We start from the raw sequence: 22560 nt of genomic DNA, 5'->3' as shown, positions 1-22560 counted from the left end.
CGCTACCATCCAGAAGGCGAGGTCAGTACAGGTGCATCAAAGCTGGGACCGAGAGACTGAAACAGCTTCTATGTCAAGGCCATCAGACTGCTAAACAGCAATCACTAACTCTGATGCTGCTGCTTACATTGAGACCCAATCACTGGCCACCTTAATAAATGGATCACACGTCACTGTATACAATGCCACTCTAAATAATGGCACTTTAATAATGTTTACATATCTTACATTACTCATATGACGTGTATATACTGTATTTTATACCAGCTATTGCACCTTTCCTATGCCTAGGCCATTGCTCGTCCATATACTTACATGTACATATTCTCATTCACCCTCAGATGTGTGTATTATGTAGTTGTTGGGGATTGTTAGATTTTACTGCACTGTCGGAACTGGAAGCACAAGCATTTAGCTACACTCGCATTAACATCTGCTAACCATGTGTATGTGACAAATAAGATTTGATTTGAAACACCTTTTGACTGAAAGTAACTTAACATTGCAGAGAGCAATATAATTGAGTACATCAATGGAAATAGCAAATTAAGACACACCAGCTAAGTGCATCAACACAAGTGCATACGGTGTCTACGGATTTACAAAATAAGACGGACATGTACAATATCCTTGACACATGCTCCAGTTTTTATCTTAATGTTAGCCTACATGTAAAAGCATAAAACAATTGTTGTGTATTGATATTCTAGTTTGTCCCTTTAGGGCACCTGTAACGCTCCCCTGCTTACGTACTTAGGAATGTGTGGAATGTTTTGTCCTATGAAATGCATTAAACAATGCCCACTATAGTTTCTACTGTAGTGACCTGTCCTTATGTTCGCTATATAAGTAATACAGTGTGCTATACAACAAAACTGGCGACAAGGAAGAAATGTTCTCACATTTGCATTCATTATTTTTGGCAAAAAGTCAGTTTAATTAGTTTTCTTGCTGTAGAAAGATGCAAAGAAAATGTGGAGCTAGCCAGTCGAGTGACGCTAGCTAGCTTCCGATGTCACAGCAACGAGAGCCTCGAGAGGGAGAAAGTGGAGTTACTGTGAGTGGAAAAAAAGGGGTCTGGAAGTAAGGGAACGTCTAAAAAGTGTGAAAGAAAAATAATAAACTGAAATGTCAGCACTGGTTGGATATATTGGAACATTTAATGAATCTGTGGAACAATGGAGTTCTTACAAAGTTTTGAGTACTTTGTGTTGGCAAATGGAATTAAAGCAGAAGTAATTGTGCCAACATTTGACTATTATGGGAGGAAAAACATTAAATCTACTGCGCAGCCAGCCTACTTACGCCTAAAAAACCTGGTGATAAATCATATGATGAAATTGTGTCTACCTTAAAAGGACATTACTCTCCCAAACCACTGATCATTGCAGAGAGATTCAGGTTTCATTAGAGAAATCAAGAGGAAGGGGAGTCAATCTCAGTTTGTGGCTATATTGAAACAGTTATCTGAACACTGTGAATTTGGGCACTGAGTGACACTACGTGATAGGTTAGTGTGTTACATGCGCAGCGAAGCAATTCAGAATAAAGCTAATTCCGTGGCTGACGTGAGTAAAATATTTAAACGTGTTAACCCTCGCAAGGCTGCTGGCCCAGACGGCATCCTTAGCCGCGTCCTCAGAGCATGCACAGACCAGCTGGCTGGTGTGTTTACGGACATATTCAATCGCTCCCTATCCCAGTCTGTTGTCCCCACATGCTTCAAGATGGCCACCATTGTTCCTGTATCCAAGAAGGCAAAGATAACTGAACTAAATGACTACACTCACCGTAGCACTCACTTCTATCATCATGAAGTGCCTTGAGAGACTAGTCAAGGGTCATATCAACTCCACCTTACCGGCCACCCTAGACACTTCAGTTTGCATACTGCCCCAATAGGTCCACAGACGATGCAATCGCCATCACACTGCCCTATCCCATCTAGACAAGAGGAATACCTATGTAAGAATGCTGTTTATTGACTACAGCTCAGCATTCAACACCATAGTACCCTCCAAGCTCATCAAGCTGGAGACCCTGGGTGTCAACCCCGGCCTATGAAATTGGGTCCTGGATTTTGACGGGCCGCCCCCAGGTGGGAAAGGTAAGAATCAACACCTTCGCTGACCCTCAACACTGGGGCCCCACAAGGGTGCGTTCTCAGCCCTCTCATGTACTCCCTGTTCACCCACGACTGCGTGGCCACGCACACCTCAACTCAATCATCAAATTTTCAGACGACACAACAGTAATGGGCTTGATTACCAACAACAACAAGACAGCCTACAGGGAGATGGTGAGGGAACTCAGGGTGTGGTGTTAGGAAAACAACCTCAACAAAACAAAAATTACCGTGGACTTCAGCAAAGGGAGCGCCCCCTATTCACATCGCAGGGACAGTAGTGAACTAGGTTGAAAGTTCCTCGGCGTACACGTCACAGACATACTGAAATGGTCCATCCACACAGTGTGATGAAGAAGGCGCAACAGCACTTCTTCAACCTCAGGAGGCTGAAGAAATGTAGTTTGTCACCCAAAACCCTGACAAACTTTTACAGATGCACTATCGAGAGCATCCTGTCGGGCTGGTACTACAACTGCACCACCCTCAACCGCAAGGCTCTCCAGAAGGTGGTGCGGTCTTCACAATGCATCACCGGGGGCAAACTACCTGCCCTCCATGACACCTACAGCACCCGATATCACAGGAAGGCCATAAAGATCAAGGACATCATCCACCCGAGCCACTCCCTGTTCACACCGCTACCATCCAGAAGGCGAGGTCAGTACAGGTGCATCAAAGCTGGGACCGAGAGACTGAAACAGCTTCTATGTCAAGGCCATCAGACTGCTAAACAGCAATCACTAACTCTGATGCTGCTGCTTACATTGAGACCCAATCACTGGCCACCTTAATAAATGGATCACACGTCACTGTATACAATGCCACTCTAAATAATGGCACTTTAATAATGTTTACATATCTTACATTACTCATATGACGTGTATATACTGTATTTTATACCAGCTATTGCACCTTTCCTATGCCTAGGCCATTGCTCGTCCATATACTTACATGTACATATTCTCATTCACCCTCAGATGTGTGTATTATGTAGTTGTTGGGGATTGTTAGATTTTACTGCACTGTCGGAACTGGAAGCACAAGCATTTAGCTACACTCGCATTAACATCTGCTAACCATGTGTATGTGACAAATAAGATTTGATTTGAAACACCTTTTGACTGAAAGTAACTTAACATTGCAGAGAGCAATATAATTGAGTACATCAATGGAAATAGCAAATTAAGACACACCAGCTAAGTGCATCAACACAAGTGCATACGGTGTCTACGGATTTACAAAACGGTGGGAAACCAGGTCATCAAGCAAAGGAGTGTTGGTACTTAGACAGCAGAGGTTGTGAAGAAAAGGGTCACATCGAACGTGCATGTAAAAGCAAAAAGGCACAATCAAACAATAGTACTTAACAATGGAAAGTGCATAAATTGGAGCACACAGAGGATGAACAAAGTGATACCCTGTCTGAAGGGGAAGAATCTTTGCATGTTTTGTCCATTTCAGACAATGGACACAGATATTGGGTGACACCGCTACTGGTTGGAAAAGTAGTACGGATGCAAGTGAACACTGGAGCAGCCGTATCTTTGCTGTCTGAGGCGGTATACAAGGAGAAACTACATCACCTCACACCACCGCCCACAAAGATGACGCTGAAAACATACACTGTTGAGACTGTTCCTTTGAGAGGAAGCGTGATTGTTCATCTCTACTGTAACAAACAGAAGTTAAAGCTACCAATCAACATTGTGAAAGACAACCATCCAGCTTTGCTAGGATGCACATGGCTGAAAAATATCAAACTAAACTGGCAAGAAATTCACATGGTTGCAGAAGAGGACACTTGGCAGTATGAAGGACATAAGTTAAACTGACCATGTAACCAGACAGCAAGCCAAAATACTTCAAAGCGCGTACACCATAAAACCAAAAGTTGAAACTTAGCTAAAAAGACTAGTCGAGAGAGTGGAGTATTGGATCTAGTGAATGGGCTATACCTGTTGTTCCAGTCATAAAAGATGGATCACTCAGACACTGTGGCGATTTCAAAGTCACCGTTAACCCCGTCTTCAGCAAATTTGACCACGACTCCATTTTGTTGCTCCCATCCTATAGACAGAAACTAAAACAGGAAACGCCCGTGCTCAGGTCTGTTCAATGCTGGTCCGACCAATCTGATTCCACGCTTCAAGATTGCTTCGATCACGTGGACTGGGATATTTTCCGGATAGTGTCGAACAACATCGATATATACGCTGATCCGGTGAGTGAGTTTATTAGCAAGTGTGTCGGTGATGTTGTACCCACGGCGACTATTAAAACCTTCCCCAACCAGAGACTGTGGATTGATGGCAGCATTCGTGCAGAACTGAAAGCGCGAATCACTGATTTTAATCAGGGCAGGCGACCGGAGACATGGCCGAATACAAACAGTGTAGTTATTCCCTCCGCAAGTCAATCAAACAAGCTAAGCGTCAGTATAGAGACAAAGTAGAGTTGCAATTCAACGGCTCAGACACGAGAGGTATGTGGCAGGGTCTACAGTCAATCACGGACTACAAAAGAAAACCAGCCCCGCAGACCCTGAAGTCTTGCTCTCAGACAAACTAAACCGCTTCTTTGCGCGCTTTGAGGACAATACAGTGCCACCGACACAGCCCGCTATCAAAACCTGCGGGCTCTCCTTCACCGCAGCCAACGAGAGTAAAACATTTAAACGTGTTAACCCTTGCAGGGCTGCCGGCCCAGACGGCATCCCTAGCCGCATCCTCAGAGCATGCGCAGACCAGCTGGCTGGTGTGTTTACGAACATATTCAATCAATTCCTATCCCAGTCTACTGTTCCCACATGCTTCAAGCGGGCCACCATTGTTCCTGTTCCCAAGAAGACTAAGTTAACTGATCTAAACAACTATCACTCACTTCCGTAGCACTCACTTCCGTCATCATGAAGTGCTTTGAGAGTCTAGTCAAGGACCATATCACCTCCACCCTACCTGACACCCTAGACCCACTCCAATTTGCTTACCGCCCAAATAGGTCCAAACACGACGCAATCACACTGCCCTAACCCATCTGGATAAGAGGAATACCGATCGACTACAGCTCAGCATTTAACACCATAGAACCTTCCAAACTCGTCACTAAGCTTGAGTCCCTGGGTCTCGACCCCGCCCTGTGCAACTGGGTCCTGGACTTTCTGACGGGACGCCCACCAGGTGGTGAGGGTAGGAAACATCTCCACCCCGCTGATCCTCAACACTGGGGCCCCACAACGGTGCGTTCTCAGCCCTCTCCTGTACTCCCTGTTCACCCAGGACTGCGTGGCCATGCACTCCTCCAACTCAGTCATCAAGTTTGCAGACGACACTACAGTGGTAGGCTTAATTACCAACACTGACAAGACGGCCTACAGGGAGGAGGTGAGGGCCCTCGGAGTGTGGTGTCAGGAAAATAACCTCACACTCAGCGTCAACAAAACAAAGGAGATGATCGTGGACTTCAGGAAACAGCAGAGGGAGCACCCCCCTATCCACATCGACGGGACAGTAGTGGAGAGGGTAGTAAGTTTTAAGTTCCTCGGCGTACACATCACGGACAAACTGAAATGGTCCACCCACACAGACAGCGTGGTGAAGAAACCGCAGCAGTGCCTCTTCAACCTCAGGAGGTTGAAGAAATGTGTCTTGTCACCAAAAACACTCAAACTTTCACAGATGCACAATCGAGAGCATCCTGTCAGGCTGTATCACCGCCTGGTACGGCAACTGCTCTGCCCACAACCGTAAGGCTCTCCATAGGGTAGTGAGGTCTGCACAACACATCACCGGGGGCAAACTTCCTGCCCTCGTGGACACCTACACCACCCGATGTCACTGGAAGGCCAAAAAGATCATCAAGTACAGGTGCATCAAAGCTGGGACTGAGAGACTGAAAAACAGCTTCCATCTCAAGGCCATCAGACTGTTAAACAGCCATCACTAACATTGTGTGGCTGCTGCCAACATACTGATTAAAATCTCTAGCCATTTAATAATAAAACATTGGATGTAATAAATGTATCACTAGTCACTTTAAACAATGCCACTTTATATAATGTTTACATTCCCTACATTACTCATCTCATATGTATATACTGTACTCTATACCATCTACAGAATCTTGCCTATGCCGTTCAGCCATCACTCATGTACATATTCTTATTCATTCCTTTACACTTGTGTGTATAAGGTAGTTGTTGTGAAATTGTTAGATTACTTGTTCCATGATTGGAACTAGAAGCACAAGCATTTCGCTACATTCGCATTAACGTCTGCTAACCATGTGTATGTGACCAATATAATTTGACTGCTGAAAAATAACCACTACCCTTCATTGATTATCTCTTTTCTGGTTTACCTGAAGGACAGACATTCAGTAAGAAAGGTCTGTCTACAGATGCATGTGGATTAAGATTTACAAGAACTGTAGACCATAGTGACGACTCACAAAGTACTGTACAGGACAGGTACCGGAGGCTTCCTTTTGGAATCACCTCAGCTCTGGCCTTGTTTCAGAGAGCTAAGGACCAGATACTGAGTGGGCTCACCGGGGTCCAATGTTACCTTGATCTATTCATCACCAGGCAAAGATGAGCATGAGCACCTGAGAAACCTGGACGCTACACTACAGAGACTGGAGGAGTATGGTCTGAGGGTCCAGAAGGACAAATTCACGTTTTTTCGGCCTTCTGTTGAGTACCTGGGCCACGTCAGACAGTTCAGCGCTCCACAAAGTGACATCAAAGGTGAAAGCCGTTGCAGAAACTCCATCCCCACAGAATGGGAGCTTTCGCATCACGGACCTTAAATAAAGCCGAGAGCAATTATGCATAGATGGAGCGTGAAGCACTCGCCATCGTGTTTGGTGTTAAGAAATGTAATCAGTTTCTGTTTAGCCGACGGTTCACACTGCTGACGGACCATAGACCCCTCATGTCCATCTTTGGTCCCCACACCGGTATTCCGTTGCTCGCAGCCAGCCGCATGCAGCGATGGGCATTACTGTTATCTGCTCACCAGTACGATATCAGCAGACGGCCTCTCAAGGCTTCCCTTACCTGTCACACACACTGAGCACTCCCAGGCTGATATCTTCTACTTCAAGGAAGTGACGCACACCCCAGTTACATCTGTCCAAGTGAAAAAGTTCACCCACACTGATCCAGTGATGTCTGAGGTTGTGTACATTGTCACTCGTGGGAAAGGAGGAGAGCTGTCGGACAGCCTAAAGCCTTACCTGGTGAGGAGAAACGAACTCACAGTTCAGTCTGGATGCTTGCTATGGGGCTTTCGAGTCATCATACCGCTACTTCATTCAGGGCACTGTGGCATGGTGCGAATGAAGGAGATTGCACACAGCTACTTTTGGTGGCCAGGTTTGGACGCTGCTATCAAAGACGAGGCCAAGTGACGTTCTGCATGTCAAAAGATGAGCAACATGCGGGACTTCTCAGAGGAGCCTTGGCAGCGAGTCCACATAGACTATGCAGGCCCACATATGTTCTTAGTTGTAGTCGACGCACACAGCAAATGGCCTGACGTTGCAGTGATGAAGAGATTAAAGTTTTGTCCAGACAAAAGGAGCAAGCTTTAAAAACATCACAAGAGAACAGGGCCCTCAATAGACGCCTAAACACCTTCCTGTTGACCTACAGAAACACCCCCCATGCTACAAAAAATGGGCACCTGTGTCATTTTTCCATATAGACACACCCTATGTGTTTTTTTAATAAAATCAACAATATACATTGTGCTTGTCTGATGCTTTAAGCTTACGGTTTTATGAAATAAGACAAATGCCTCGAGTGCGCCAGAGATCTAGATTAACTTAACATGACCCAACTATTCTCCTCTTGCTCCTGCTGGCTTTCGCAGATTCTGCCATTGCTTTCCTGAAGTTGCCGGTAATAGGCTACACGAATGTGGAATGCCCATTTATCTTACCATTTCTACCCATCTGGGTGCCAGTTTTGGTTTTCGTGAACCAGTTTGTTTTACTTTATAATAACTTCATATCTAAATCATTGTCATGTGGTTAATCTAAATTATATCTAAATGAAAATGATACAAACATAAAAAGTAACTCCCATTGCCAACTATGTAAAAATAGCCTACATAAAGCCAACAAATAAAAACATTGCAGGCTGCAGGTAGAAAATATCCTGAATTTAAAAAGAAATATCCTATAAATCACATAGGCCATGTGTAGTGTAGCCAATCTGCAAGGAACTTGAAACATTGTAACTATTAACTTGTGTCCTGCTTGAAGCTTGCCTATAAAATATTCTGGGCCCTCAGAGTTTCCCGTGCCAGTGAGCTTGGGACAGACACAGCTGTAGGCTATTTGCGCAAGGGATAAGAAGCATTGCTTGACTTGGCAGGAGCTCACCGGGGCTGAGTACCGGCACCTAAAATGTTCTGCTGCTTGAGTTCCAGTTCCTTTTTATAGAATATTAGCTCACATATTGTGGAGCTCCTGCACCTAAATATAAACAGTACCAGCACTCAAAATGAGTACCAGAATTGAATTCAGTCCAAGCACTGATAAGTAATCAGGTAGGCTTATTTTATGACGTTTCTACTCGAACAGAGCATGACATTTTTCCCTTTCACACTGTGATTATCGAAACAGAGAGAGCTAGAAAGGTTTTTCAAATACATTGAGGTACTATTGTAATTCTCAATGGGTGTAAAAACAGACTTTGTTTGCTTGCTATTTGAGGTGAAGAAAACATTACTTTGAGAAGCTCCACAGGTCATTAGTGGTAGTGTGTTAAGCCAATCAGAAATACTATCAGATCCCCAAATGGGCACATTTATATGCCTACATTTGCACGCAGGCCAGGAAGCCTATCGCCCTACTTAAATGCGTGTGCGTCTCAACATTGACTCAACATTGACAGGAGCTCTCCAAACAAAAAGACAATGACTAAATTGACACCTCGTAAATGGACCCAAACGTGTTTCTCACAAGTGTTGTGTACTCTGCAAATAATGTGTCCACTCCGACAATGATAACGGGAATAATAATATTGTATGCATTAACAGAAATGACAGAGATTAGAAATTACTGGTGAAATATGTAATGTGGAATTGATATATGCTAAAAATCTAGCGCAAACAATTAACAGAATTAAGCTTTGATACAATAAATGTGCAGAAATTGGCGGGAGAGAGCGCATTCTGGTGTAAGAAGGGTATTGTGCATCTGAGTGCATGGTCAATCCGACGTCTGCATTGCCCATGCAGCATTTACGGTGATATGGCCTCAGCAGAAGTCAGGGCATTCGTACTTCTTGCGCTTCGCGGAGCAGTGCAGAGCTGTTGTCAAGGATGTGAGTTTGTGTTTTTTTTACAGGATATAGAAAACCGTCAACCAATCATGTCAATGTGGAGCTATACAAGAGCCCTACAAAATTTGGGAGGAGCATGGTGATGTTGTATGGAGCTCGATTTGGCCTCTGGAGGCTCCGCAATTGCGTTACACCATCCATATGGAGCCTCAGACCACATTTTGGGATCAAGCATAAATTGACTTTTAGTCTAGGCCTCCAATGGACTAGTTCACTGAGATGAGCGCAAATATATATACTACCGTTCAAAAGTTTGGGGTCACTTCGAAATGTCCTTGTTTTCCATGAAAACATACATGAAATGAGTTGCAAAATTTTTATTTTATTTTTTATTTTGACCTTTATTTAACTAGGCAAGTCAGTTAAGAACAAATTCTTATTTGCAATGACGGCCTAGGAACAGTGGGTTAACTGCCTGTTCAGGGGCAGAACGACAGATTTGAATAGGAAATATCGTCAAGACGTCTAAGGTTATAAAGGTTTTTTTATTTAAATAATAATTGTATGTCAAAGAATCCTCCATTTGCAGCAATTACAGCCTTGCAGACCTTTGACATTCTAGTTGTCAAATTTGATGAGATGATCAAGAGAGATTTCACCCCATGCTTCCTGAAGCACCTACCACAAGTTGGATTGGCTTGATGGACACTTTTTACATACCATATGGTCAAGCTGCTCCCACAACAGCTCAATAGGGTTGAGATCCAGTGACTGTGCTGGCCACTCCATTATAGACAGAATACCAGCTGACTGCTTCTTCCCTAAATAGTTCTTGCATAGTTTTGTGCTGTGGGTCATTGTCCTGTTGTAGGAGGAAAGTGGCTCCAATTAAGAGCCGTCCACAGGGCATGGAGTGATAGCCTTCCTCCTTCAAGATCCCTTTTACCCTGTACAAATCTCCCACTTTACCACCACCAAAGCAAACCCATGCCATCACATTGCCTCCACCATGCTTGACAGATGGCGTCAAGCACACCTTAAGCATCTTTTCATTTTTATGCGTCTCACAAATGTTATTCTTTGTGATCCGAACACCTCAAACTTATATTAGTCTGTTCGTAACACCTTTTTTCCAATCTTCCTCTGTCCAGTGTCTGTGTTCTTCTGCCCATCTTAATATTTGATTTTTATTGGCCAGTCTGAGATATTGCTTTTTCTTTGCAACTCTGCCTAGAAGGCCAGCATCCTGGAGTCGCCTCTTCACTGTTGACGTTGAGACTGGTGTTTTGCGGCTACTATTTAATGAAGCTGCCAGTTGTTTCTCAAACTAGACACACTAATGTACTTGTCCTCTTGCTCAGTTGTCCCCCGGGGCCTCCCACTCTATTCTGGTTAGAGACCGTTTGTGCTGTCCTGTGAAGGGAGTAGTACACAGCGTTGTATGAGATCTTCAATTTCTTGGCAATTTGTTGTTTCTGGCCATTTTGAGCCTGTAATCAAACCCACAAATACTGATACTCCAGATACTCAACTAGTCTAAAGAAGGCCAGTTGTATTGCTTCTTTAATCAGAAAAACAGTTTTCAGCTGTGCTAACATAATTGCAAAAGGGTTTTCTAATGATCAATTAGCCTTTTAAAATTCTAAACTTGGATTAGCTAACACAACGTGCCATTGGAATACAGGAGTGATGGTAATAATAATGGGCCAAAAAAACAAGGACATTTCGATGTGACCCCAAACTTTTGAACGGTAGTGTATATGTGTTACTGCTTGACTAAAACATTCTCGGGTCGACCAGTCGACTAATAACGAGAGAGAAAGACGACTTCCTTAAAAGATTGAACATTTAGTTCTGACTAACCTCCGACATTGGGGCAGAATACACCCAGGGTTAAGTCTGGGAACTGAGGCCATCTACCTTATTTGCCTAGTTCAGAAAAGGTTATTATGAAAAGTTCCTTTATTTACATTAAGAGAACTGTTATGTTAAAAATAAAATAATATGCAAAACAGTGAATATTAATTTTTTCCTTATGAGGCATCAAAAGTAAAGGGAGAGGAATATGTTGTGCATTGATATTCTAGTATGTTCCTTTATTCCACCTGTAACGCCCACCTGATTAAATACATTGGAATGCTTGGGATGTTTTGTCTTGTGAAACGCATTAAACAATGCCCACGTTAGTTTTACTCATGTCCTGTACTTACAGTATATTAGTTGTATAAGTAATACAGTGTGCTATACATCAAATTCTGTCATTGATGCAGCGGCATTCACATCCAAATCTCTTTACATTAAATGACTGACTTGTGTAGATGAACTCATCACCCTTCCACCACTTAGATGTACAGTAGCTAGTCCACCTCCAGCACAGTAGTCTTTACACTCTGCCTGCCTGCCCGCCCACAAGAGAATTGTGTTTATATATTACATCACTTCTCAGTATTACAGAGTACAGTACATAACATACAGTACAGTGCCTGTATTCAAAGAGTGTCTCAGAGTAGGAGTGCTGATCTAGATTCAGGTCTTCCCTCTTATTAATTATAATCTAAAGGTTAAACTTATCCTAGATCATCACTCTTACTCTGAGACACTTTATACAGTGGCTTGCGAAATATTCACCCCCTTTGGCATTTTTCAATTATTTTTGCCTTATAACCTGGAATTAAAATAGATTATTTAGGGGTTTGTATCATTTGATTTATGTGACATGCCTATATGTTTAATTGTGAAACAAACAAGAAGACAAAAAAAACTGGAGTGTGCATAACTATTCACCCCCCCCCCCTTTTGCAGCAATTACAGCTGCAGGTCTCTTGGTATATCTCTGTGAGCTTGGCACATATACCCACTGCGATCTTTGCTCATTCTTCAAGGCAAAACTGCTCTAGCTCCTTCAAGTTGGATGGGTTCCTCTGGTGTTCAGCAATCTTTAAGTCATACCACATATTCTCAATTGGATTGAGGTCTGGGATTTGACGGGTGACGAGTGTTGCTTTAGCAGTATGCTTAGGGTCATTGTCCTGCTGGAAGGTGAACCTCTGTCCCAGTCTCAAATCTCTGGAAGACTGAAACAGGTTTCCCTCAAGAATTCCCCTGTATTTAGGGCCATCCATCATTCCTTCAATTCTGACCAGTTTCACCATCCCGGGGGGATTAGAGGTGTTGGGTTTGTGCCAGACTTAGCGTTTTCCTTGATGGCCAAAAAGCTCCATATTAGTCTCATCTGACCAGAGTACCTTCCATATGTTTGGGGAGTCTCACGCATGCCTTTTGGCAAACACCAAATGTGTTTACTTATTTCTTTCTTTAAGCAATGGCTTTTGTCAGGCCTCTCTTCTGTAAAGCCCAGCTCTGTGGAGTGTACGGCTTCAAGTGGTTCTATGGACAGATACTCCAATCTCCGCTGTGGAGCTTTGCAGCTTTTTCAGGGTTATCTTTGGTCTTTTTGTTGCCTCTCTGAATAATGCCCTTGGCAGGTTTGTTGTGGTGCCATATTCTTTCAAATAAAAATCTATTTAAATTACAGTTTGTAATGCAACAAATTAGGAAAAACACCAAGGGGGATGAATACTTTTGCAAGGCACTGTAAATGGGTCTTTCTATAAATAAAGCGACCAATGTGACATCGGGGTCAAATTTTAAAAATGGATAGATATACATTTAAATATGATTTTGTTGCTGAGAAGCTCTGGCGTTATACATTTTTTCCCGCTGCTGTAGCTTTTTTGCCTTCTCACAGTCACCTTGAAACGTTCCTCTTTTAGTATACTACAAGCAAGGGACATCTCGTGTCTGTTTTATTGTAGTTTTGTCCTTTGTTTAATATGTCCTCAATTTTTCTCCCCGCTCTGCTGAGTATTTTTCTCCGCTCATACAGAAGTATAAATATACATTTTTATTTTAATACTGATTTATCAGGAGGTGCTGCATCACCCCTACTTCCTGCGACTATGCTTATGCCATTATGTAACTTTGAACTTGTAACATTTTATTGTAAATACGGCACACAAAATCCAATCAAATGCTTTAAAGTGTATTTTAAAACTGTCTAACAATGTATTCTGGAAGGCTATGTACATTTATAATAATATCATATACTGTATATTAATCATAAATAAAGGACAACAAATCGGCCTATGGAATACTTTAGGAAATGTTCCCCAAAAAATCAGATTTTCCCTCTAAAAATCACTTAAAAAAAAAAAATGCTTAAACCATATCAGTAGACCCACTCAGTAAAACAAATGTATATAATTGGTGTAGTTCCCCTTTAATTCAATTATGCGCCTTGCAAAAAATGCTGTTGTTCCCCTTTAATTCAACTGCACACCTTGCAATTGACTGTTTCGCTAGGGTGTTTGTTGGCTACTAGACATGTGATGGGAGAGTTTGCAAAATGAACGCCCACCCAATTGATACCATTCTGCCAGTTCTTTTTTAATTGCAGTCTACGTTTAATTGGGAATGTTTTTTGGGAAAGCCTTTAGAAGTGTATGTTTTGTATGCACATTGCACTCATGTTGTGCTTGACGATGGCTCTACCACACAGACTCACTGTCCCATCACAAGTCAGCTAGCGTTCCATCGCCCATCACTTTTTTTCATGAACTTTACACTATCTGCTCAATGTAACAAATCTGCCATAAGTCAAACAGACAACTAGACTACAGCTGTCATTGAAATCTTACCTCAAGAATCCTCAGGAATAGACAGGCTATTTATCTTGACCCCGTAACAACACACACACAAACGTTGTCAATCCTTGAGATCAACATTAATTCCAACACTTTGGCTGTTGCCATATCACACAAGCTCTTTATCAATTGATTGTCATTCAGAAAAATCTTTCCTGAATCAGCTGATGTAGTGTGAGAATGTTCTCTCGTAACTTAACAGCTAGACCTCAAATGCGCATCAAACAACTATTATGGATAATTATTGAAGAACCCTGTTAATGACAGAATGGATTTGAGTTTTGTTAATCATCTTTAAGTTGCTCTTTCGGTTAGAAGCATTAGAATTTGCAATCTCCAGCATTATTTTGGATATGTGTGCCCATGAAAACTGTTTTTACACCGTAACATGAAATGTTACGAGGTTACAGTGCACTTCCCAGATCTCCATACAAAAAGTGTCCGACAGCAAAATCCAGTTCTTTTACAGGATCATGTTCAATGTGTAATTACATTTTTAAATGCTTGGAATATGATATAATGACAAACAGTATCATAAATGCAAGGAAAGATAGGTAGTGTTTTATGTAACACGATTAATTAACATCCAATCACATTAACCGTTACTCTCTCACGGGAAACCTTCACTCTTGCGCAGACATTTAGAAGCCAAACATTAGAAACCAAACATGACCATTTGAAAAATAAGCCACGGGAATTGTTTGAGCGAGAATAAAGACGACTGTTGAGTCGTAAAAGCTAAAAGTATAAAAGCAATAGACACCATTAATAAGAAGGGGCTTGAAGCATCTTATATGGTGAGCTATCGACTGGCTAGGACAGGCAATCCCCATACTATTGTGGAGTACTTAATTCTTCCTGCTGCGGCGGATATGGCTGGGACAATGCTGGGGGAAAAGGCCCAAAAAACTATACAGACAATTACTTCATCAAACAACACTGTTTCACGACGCATCAATGACATGGCAGGAGATGTTTTGAAACAATTACTGCTTTGCGTACAAGCCAGTGAATTCTACAGCTGGATGAGTCAACAGACGTGGCTGGCCTGGCACAGCTCCTGGTATATGTCCGTGACGTTTATGGGGAGTCAGTTAAGGAAGACACCCTCTTCTGGAAACCAGGACAAAATGAGAGGATATTGTTAAAGTACTGGACAGCTTTGTGACATCAAATGGACTTTGGTGGTCAAGATGTGTTGGTATCTGTGGTGCAAAAGCCATGACAGGGAGACCTAGTGGAGTGGTAACACACGTGCAAGCAGTTGCTCCCGATGACCACTTGGATATGCTGCAGTATTCACCGAGAGGCTCTTGCTCCCAAGGGATTGCCTGACAGCATGAAAGACGTTTTGGACACTACAGTGAAAATTGATAACTTTGTTAAAGCAAAGCCCCTGAACTCTTATGTATTTTCTGCACTATGCACTGATATGGGCAGCGACCATGTAAGGCTTTTACAACATACAGAAGTGCGCTGGTTGTCAAGGGGCAAAGTATTGACACGTTTTTTTAAGTTGAGAGATGAGCTTAAAGTTCTCTTTACAGACCATCCAGTTTCACTTGTCTGACCGCATGCATGATGACGAGTTTATCACACGACTGGCCAATCTGGGTGGTGTTTTTTCTCACCCGAATGATCTGATTCTAGGATTACAGGAACTATCCGCAACTATATTCGATGTGCGGGACAAAATTGAGGCTCTGATTAAGAAGTTGGAGCTCTTTTCTGTCTGCGTTAACAAGGACAACTCACAGGTCTTTTCATCATTGAATGTTTTTTTGTGTGCAAATGAACTCATGCTTACAGACCATGTCAAATGTGATATAGCAAAGCACCTGGGTGAGCTGGGTACGCAATTACGCAGGTACTTTCCCGAAATGGGCGACACAAACAACTGGATAAACGAATCCTTTCATGCCATGCCTCCAGTCCACTTACCAATATCTAAACAAGAGCGCCTCATCGAAATTGCAACGAGTAGTTCTGTGAAAATGTAATTTAATCAGAAGCCACTGCCAGATTTCTGGATAGGGCTGCGCTCAGAGTTTCTTGCCTTGGCAAATTGTGCTGTTAAGTCACTGATGCCCTTTGCAACCATGTACCTATGTGATTGCGCTGTTAAGTCACTGATGCCCTTTGCAACCATGTACCTATGTGAGAGTGGATTTTCGGCCCAGTAGCAGAGTTAGGAGACGAGAAAACAGCCCTTGCTTTAATTGCCTATTGAAAAGTGATTATAAACTTTATTAGGTTTATAATCAATAGCATAACTGTTATGTGCCTGGCTTTATAAATCATCCATATATATCTAAAAAAAAAAAATGTTAAAGACTGATTCTGTTGCCTGTTTGAGTGTATGTTTAATATCTTACTGACTCCGTGAGCACCAAGCCTCACGCAACCACATGTCGGATTAACAAATTCTGCTGTTTTTATTCTTTGCTATGCTGTAATAAAGGCTTTACCCTTTTGCTAGATTAGCCTCTCTTTTATTATTTATAATTTAGTTATTGCTGTTTACACTTCCAAATTGTCAGAAATTATATTTATTATAATAATAACCCTATTTTTTTTCCTTGATATCCTTCTTATTGTTATTATTATGATCATTATTAGGCTAAGTATAGCAGCCTGGTATCATCACCATCGAAATGCAGGCCTAAGAGCACATCCTGTTTAGTCTTAATACCGTATTTCAATACTTACAGTAACTTTTCAGTCAGAAATGGCTGTAATTATGTTGCAGCTTCAGCAGCACGGACAGCGTGATGTTCTGTGGCACTGCAGCAGGGAGTAGAGAGCGACAACGGGTGCTAGTCACTCGCTGTCTTTTTTTTTTAACACAGTGCAGAAAGTCTGAGCCAGGCCCGGCACAATCAAATCAATTGCTGTTGGACCCGCTCTCGTAATTTATGTTATTTCATCAAACATTTCTCTTAAAGCATCAGACAAGCTCAGGGCATATAGTTGATTTGACTAATGCATTCTAGGGTATTTTGCCGCCGTCACCATTCCGAAGTGTGTTACGTGTGTCTGCGCTCATATCAAAGTATTCATCCGAATCTGTCACTCCATCCCTCTCTCTGTCATCCTGTTCTTCCATCTATCTTCTCCTGTCTACTTCTCTCTCTCTGTCACTCTCTTCTGCTGCTACTCACTATCCCCCTCTCTCATTTTATATTTTCTTTCTCTTCTCCCGTCTCCTCACTCACTAATTTCCCTCCCAAACCCACCCATCTACCTCTCTTTCTCTCCTCCTCCCAGCCCTCGGCCGTCCCAGGTGATGCGATGCCTCCAGACCTGAGCTTCAGCAGAGAGAACCTGAGCTTCGACTTCAAAGACACAGACATGAAGCGCCTCTCCATGGAGATCGAGAAGGAGAAGTGCGTGACTGACCACTTCGCTCTCTCTGTCTGTCTTCTCATCCTTCTCTTTCTCTCTCTATTGCTCTCTCTCTCTCTTCTCTCCTCTTTCGAGAAGGATAAGTGAGTGACTGACCACCACGCTCCATCCTGCAGCATTAACAATCAGATGTACACCACTATTACAGACTTGTCCCTCTTTCCGTCTCTGTTCTATTCGTCCCCGTCTCGCTTTCTCTCTTGCTCTCTATCTCGAGGAGCTGGCTCTCTTTCTACCTGACTTCATTACTGCCTGACTTCATCCAATCAGATGTACTTACTCTACAGTAACCTTCCCTCTCTGTCCTGTATTCACCTGTCACTTTCTTCTCTCTGTCGCTCATCTTTCTCCATAGCTCTCTTTCTCTCACTCTTTCTCCCCCTCCCCCTTCTCGGACTGCCTGTCTTCGTCTTTGTCAACCGCATCTCCTGCTCTTGCTCTGTCGCTCTCTCCGACTCCCTGTCTAATTCTGTCCATCTTTTAATCCCTCTACTCCCATCTCTCAAGACGGAAAAGTGAGTCACTCACTGGCCACTCTCTCTGTCCTGCCACCTGACTTCATCCAATTAGATACTGATTGATTGTACACATGTACAATACACCACAGAATGAGACATGTCCCGTGTGCCCTATCAGGCGTTGAGCACGGAAATGTCATGGACCGTGACTCATGGGGGTACAATGTTGACGCATTCCAGTCAGAAGCACTCATTTTATAATTAATGGATATTATAGTGTACGGAAATGTCACAATACATTTATATTTGTTTGTAAAGATGTGGCACAGATTGTACTAGTTCATGATGTTTAAGTTCTGAAAATAATGATGTAGACATGTTGTTTTATCACTCGTCTTGTTTGTATATCTAGAACTTCATGTTAATCAATGAAATTCAAGCAGCTATTCAAGATTTTACAACCGTTTTTTTGTCATATTCATGAATAACTCAACAATTTTTATCTGTGGAGGTCTTGGTCAGGATTCTATTCATTAGGGCAGAACTAATTCAAAACATTGTGGAACAGAGAACGGGAAAAAAAAAAAATCTTAAGTTTGGATAATACTTTCTTGTTTCGGCCTGTATGACCCAGGTGGAGGATTGTCATTCTTATTTCTGTGGTCCTCTCAGGGTGGAGTATATGGAGAAGAGTAAGCACCTTCAAGAGCAGCTGAATGAGCTGAAGACAGAGATAGAGTCTCTGAAGCTGAAGGAGCGAGAAACGCCCCTGGATATACTCCACAACGAGAACACTGAGAAGGGCACCAGCAAGCACAGCAACTTCAAAAAGGTAAGCCCTATAACTCCTCAGACAGACACACACGCGCACACACATACATAGCATTACGTTCTACACAATCGTCATAAACACCTAACACTAAGAGAGGCACCAGCTAGCACAGCAACTTCAAAAAGGTAAGCCCTATAACACACACGCACACACACATACATAGGATTACGTTCTACACAATCGTCATAAACACCTAACACTAAGAGAGGCACCAGCTAGCACAGCAACTTCAAAAAGGTAAGCCCTATAACACACACGCACACACACATACATAGGATTACGTTCTACACAATCGTCATAAACACCTAACACTAAGAGAGGCACCAGCTAGCACAGCAACTTCAAAAAGGTACAGTGATGTCTGTCGCTAACTTATCCAGTGTCAATGACACATGCATTGGTGTATCTCACACAAACAATTGTCATACAGACTTCTCACATCACTCCTTACAGACTGCTCCCACACACCTCATATAGCCTACCACTCAAACACCGCACACTTGCATATCAAACATAACCGTTAGATAACCGTCTAACTACTTTCACATAGAGATTTATTCTGCTATCATCAAGAGGAATTAACAAATTAAGCTCACAACCTGAACCGTTATCTGCAACCCTCAGATTCTTCGCTAAATCTGTAAAACCATTGAGGTGAGATGTGAGCTTTGGCACATCCATACAAAATGCCTCTCCCTCCCCCTGCCACCCCTTCTGTCTCCGTGTGTAAAATAAACTTGTTTGAGTAGCACTAATTGATTTTAGCACTGCGATCAGTCATTGGAATGGATGGGAACACCTTGGGTGTTCTGAGCTTTAGCTGGGCTTAGTCACTGCTTGTTTAATTGAACTGGGGCCAGTGAGCAATACTCTTTGTGTTGGGGACTGAGACTGCACTGCCATTGCAGTGTGGCTCTCTGGTATGTCTATCTGTGTGTTTACCCTGAGAAAAATAAGGGGAGGCTGCGAAGGGGTGAGGAGAAGAGAGGAAAGGGTGCAGACGGGTTGAGAGAAGGTGGGAGGAGAGAGGGAAGGAGGCAGAGAGGGTAATGGACTAAAGGGAGGGAGGCCCGGAGTCGACAGGGACCACTGGTTTAGGGGCCCTATAAAATAAATTATTTTTTGCCTGATTAAGTTTTTTCTCAAATTCTGTTTTCTCCGTTTTGTTTTTCCAAGTTTCAATTTCCCCCTGTTTTTTTTAAATGATTTTCGCTCTCAAAATCACACTTATTTAATAGAAAAGCAACTCAATTGGATGTTCTAAGTCCACAACAATGCTTAAACCACATCAAGAGACCACATCATGTTATTTTTGGGTGTAGTTACCATTTAACTCCAGTGCAGCACCTAGCAAGAGGCTGTTGTTTAGCAGTGTTTTGGTGTTGGTAGAAAACAAATACCCACTGGATTAATGCAAATAATCCTGATATCATTCTGCCAGGTACACATCGTCTATTTTGTAGTTAACATTTAACTGAGAGTTTTTTGCGAAAGCCTTTCCATCTACCAGAAGAAATGTCATTAGCATCATCGCTAACGGCTACACAAAGTACTGCACATTCACAGACACAGGGAATTTTCGTTGCCTCTTCAGAAAGTTGCAGGAAATAATTATCACTAACCATGTTTCCTTCCACAGTTTTTATGCAAGTAACAGCATACTGTATGAAAAAAATCTCGACAGCTGTGATGGAAACAATTTTATAAATGCCGCCATACAATTTTTTTCGTTCGACACGGTGGGATCTTTTTGTTTCGGTAAAATTAATCATGCGAGAAATGGTGGTGGAAACACCTTTATGCACAAATATTAATATAATAACACATATTGAAGTAAACTTGGAGTCACGCAATGATATTGTGTGTGTTCCTCCCACTACGACTCTGTAAACCATGCAGTTTATTTGGCTACAAATGAAATAAGTTACGATGAACTTCACACGGTGGGTTTGGGAAGAGTAGCTAGGAGGTAAAGATTAGGTTGATTTTCTTAGGCTGGCACACAGCTATGGACGTTGTCGTGATTGAATAGATAAAAAGTATTTATTGAATAACCTTTAGAGAATATTAACTGGCTCGACAAGGCTTACTTACTCTTCAACACTCTTAAAACTAATATTATCTTTTTGCGAAATGTGTCATTGTAAGTATCTGTATTAAGATCAGCATGATGACTAAACAGAGGAAATGGAAAATACAATATGGTGGCACACACACACACACACACACACACGCGTTATGTTCTTCTATCCTCGTGTGGACCTAAAATTAATGTCCATTCACAATTATGGTTTCCCTAACCCCTAACCTTACCATAACCTAAACCCTAACCTAAGCTTAAAATAGCATTTGTCCTCATGGGGACGTCTCCACGAGGGATCATTTTCCTTGTTTTGCTATCCTTGAGGGGACATTTGGGGATTTTAGGTCCGCTCAAGGATAGAAGATGATAAACAGAGACTATGCACATCCATTTCTCTCCCTCATATTGTATATTTTGGTGAGCTTGAACACCCGTGTCTACAGATTTAGCTAACAGTTTAGCACCAATAATGTTTTCCAACCTAAGCTGGAAACATCCAGTTTTCAGGGGGAAAAGAAGAGAGTCTGTGATGCGACTTCCACTTTTGGACGTGTGCCTCGCTATTTACAGTCCCCAGAACCTCCCCCGACAATTTCTCTCTCTCGCCATGACCAGAATGCGGGGCATCCTTTCAAGTGTTTATTTTACGCCTGTTACATTAGGTTAATGGGACAGGAGAAAAAAACATTTTATGTTTTACCTGACTGAATTAGGTTTCAGTTTGTAGAGGTTTTAGGGGGGGGGGGGGTTAAAATTCTTGTCCATCAAGAATTCCAACAGACTTAAGATAAGGTGATATAACTCATAATCATGCATTGATATCAATGGGATATTTGTTTGGAGAATTGAGTTAAAGTACATGCACAAATCTCAACTTTGGATTCATCCCGTAGTGCTTCAAACCTCCACCACTTGCTGCTCCCTCTGATATTTTTTATTAGCCGACTCCAATGGCGACAGCTCGTCTTACTGGGGTCCGACACACAACGAAAAAGACATTACAGACAAAATACTTTACAATTTACAGTACATACACACAAAAAGTAGGTCACATGGGGGAGAGGCGTTGTGCCGTGTGGTACTCTCCCAAACTTCTGAGACGGTTTCAAAGTATATAGCAGAGGTAGACTAGAAAGACATATCAGTCATCGTGACTCCCTTAGATCACAGTCAGAGCTGTGTATTTGACAGGACAAGAAAATCATGCCCATTAAGTGTCCGGCAAGACGACAACGCTCTCTATTCGATTTGTTCTCCCCATAACATCTTTAAACGTTGAAACTTGTGTTCAACTAAGGGAACCAGGAGTAAACAAGTGTCTAGATTAAGTCAGGATTCTAAACGTGTCAGCGTTCCATAAGGATATGGTCGGGGTTCAATCAAAATAACAAACAAACAATGACTTCAACATCAACGTGTTCCGTCAGAATGCTGAATGTAAACATAGACTGTCAAGAAGGTGAGGTGGTACATGCAAAAGCATTATCCTAGGTGGATAATGTCACCTCACAAACAGCCACATTGCCAGCTAACAAGTCACTTCTAGTATCGAAAAACCTGTCCAAGTCTGGTTTTGTCAATGGATATGGCACCTTTACAGTCTTAGCCACTTTGAAACTAACTCCAGCTGCTATTTCATGTGTGACGTAGCACTGTTGTA

General features: G+C 42.3%; 1 protein-coding gene across 2 annotated transcripts in view; it reads left to right on the top strand.

The window, feature by feature from the left end:
* LOC139411184 (NF2, moesin-ezrin-radixin like (MERLIN) tumor suppressor a) overlaps positions 1-22560 on the top strand; it is a 69813-nt gene that overhangs the window by 43843 nt on the left and 3410 nt on the right. For both annotated transcript variants that reach the window (XM_071157106.1, XM_071157108.1), the window contains 2 exons: positions 17390-17508; positions 18658-18817. In XM_071157106.1, coding sequence (XP_071013207.1) covers positions 17390-17508; positions 18658-18817 — 279 coding nt within the window. The remainder of the gene's footprint in view (positions 1-17389; positions 17509-18657; positions 18818-22560) is intronic.

Source organism: Oncorhynchus clarkii, chromosome 6, assembly GCF_045791955.1.
Source record: "Oncorhynchus clarkii lewisi isolate Uvic-CL-2024 chromosome 6, UVic_Ocla_1.0, whole genome shotgun sequence".
In the NCBI taxonomy this organism is placed as follows: domain Eukaryota; kingdom Metazoa; phylum Chordata; class Actinopteri; order Salmoniformes; family Salmonidae; genus Oncorhynchus; species Oncorhynchus clarkii.
This window is presented reverse-complemented; position numbering and strand designations above follow the sequence as displayed.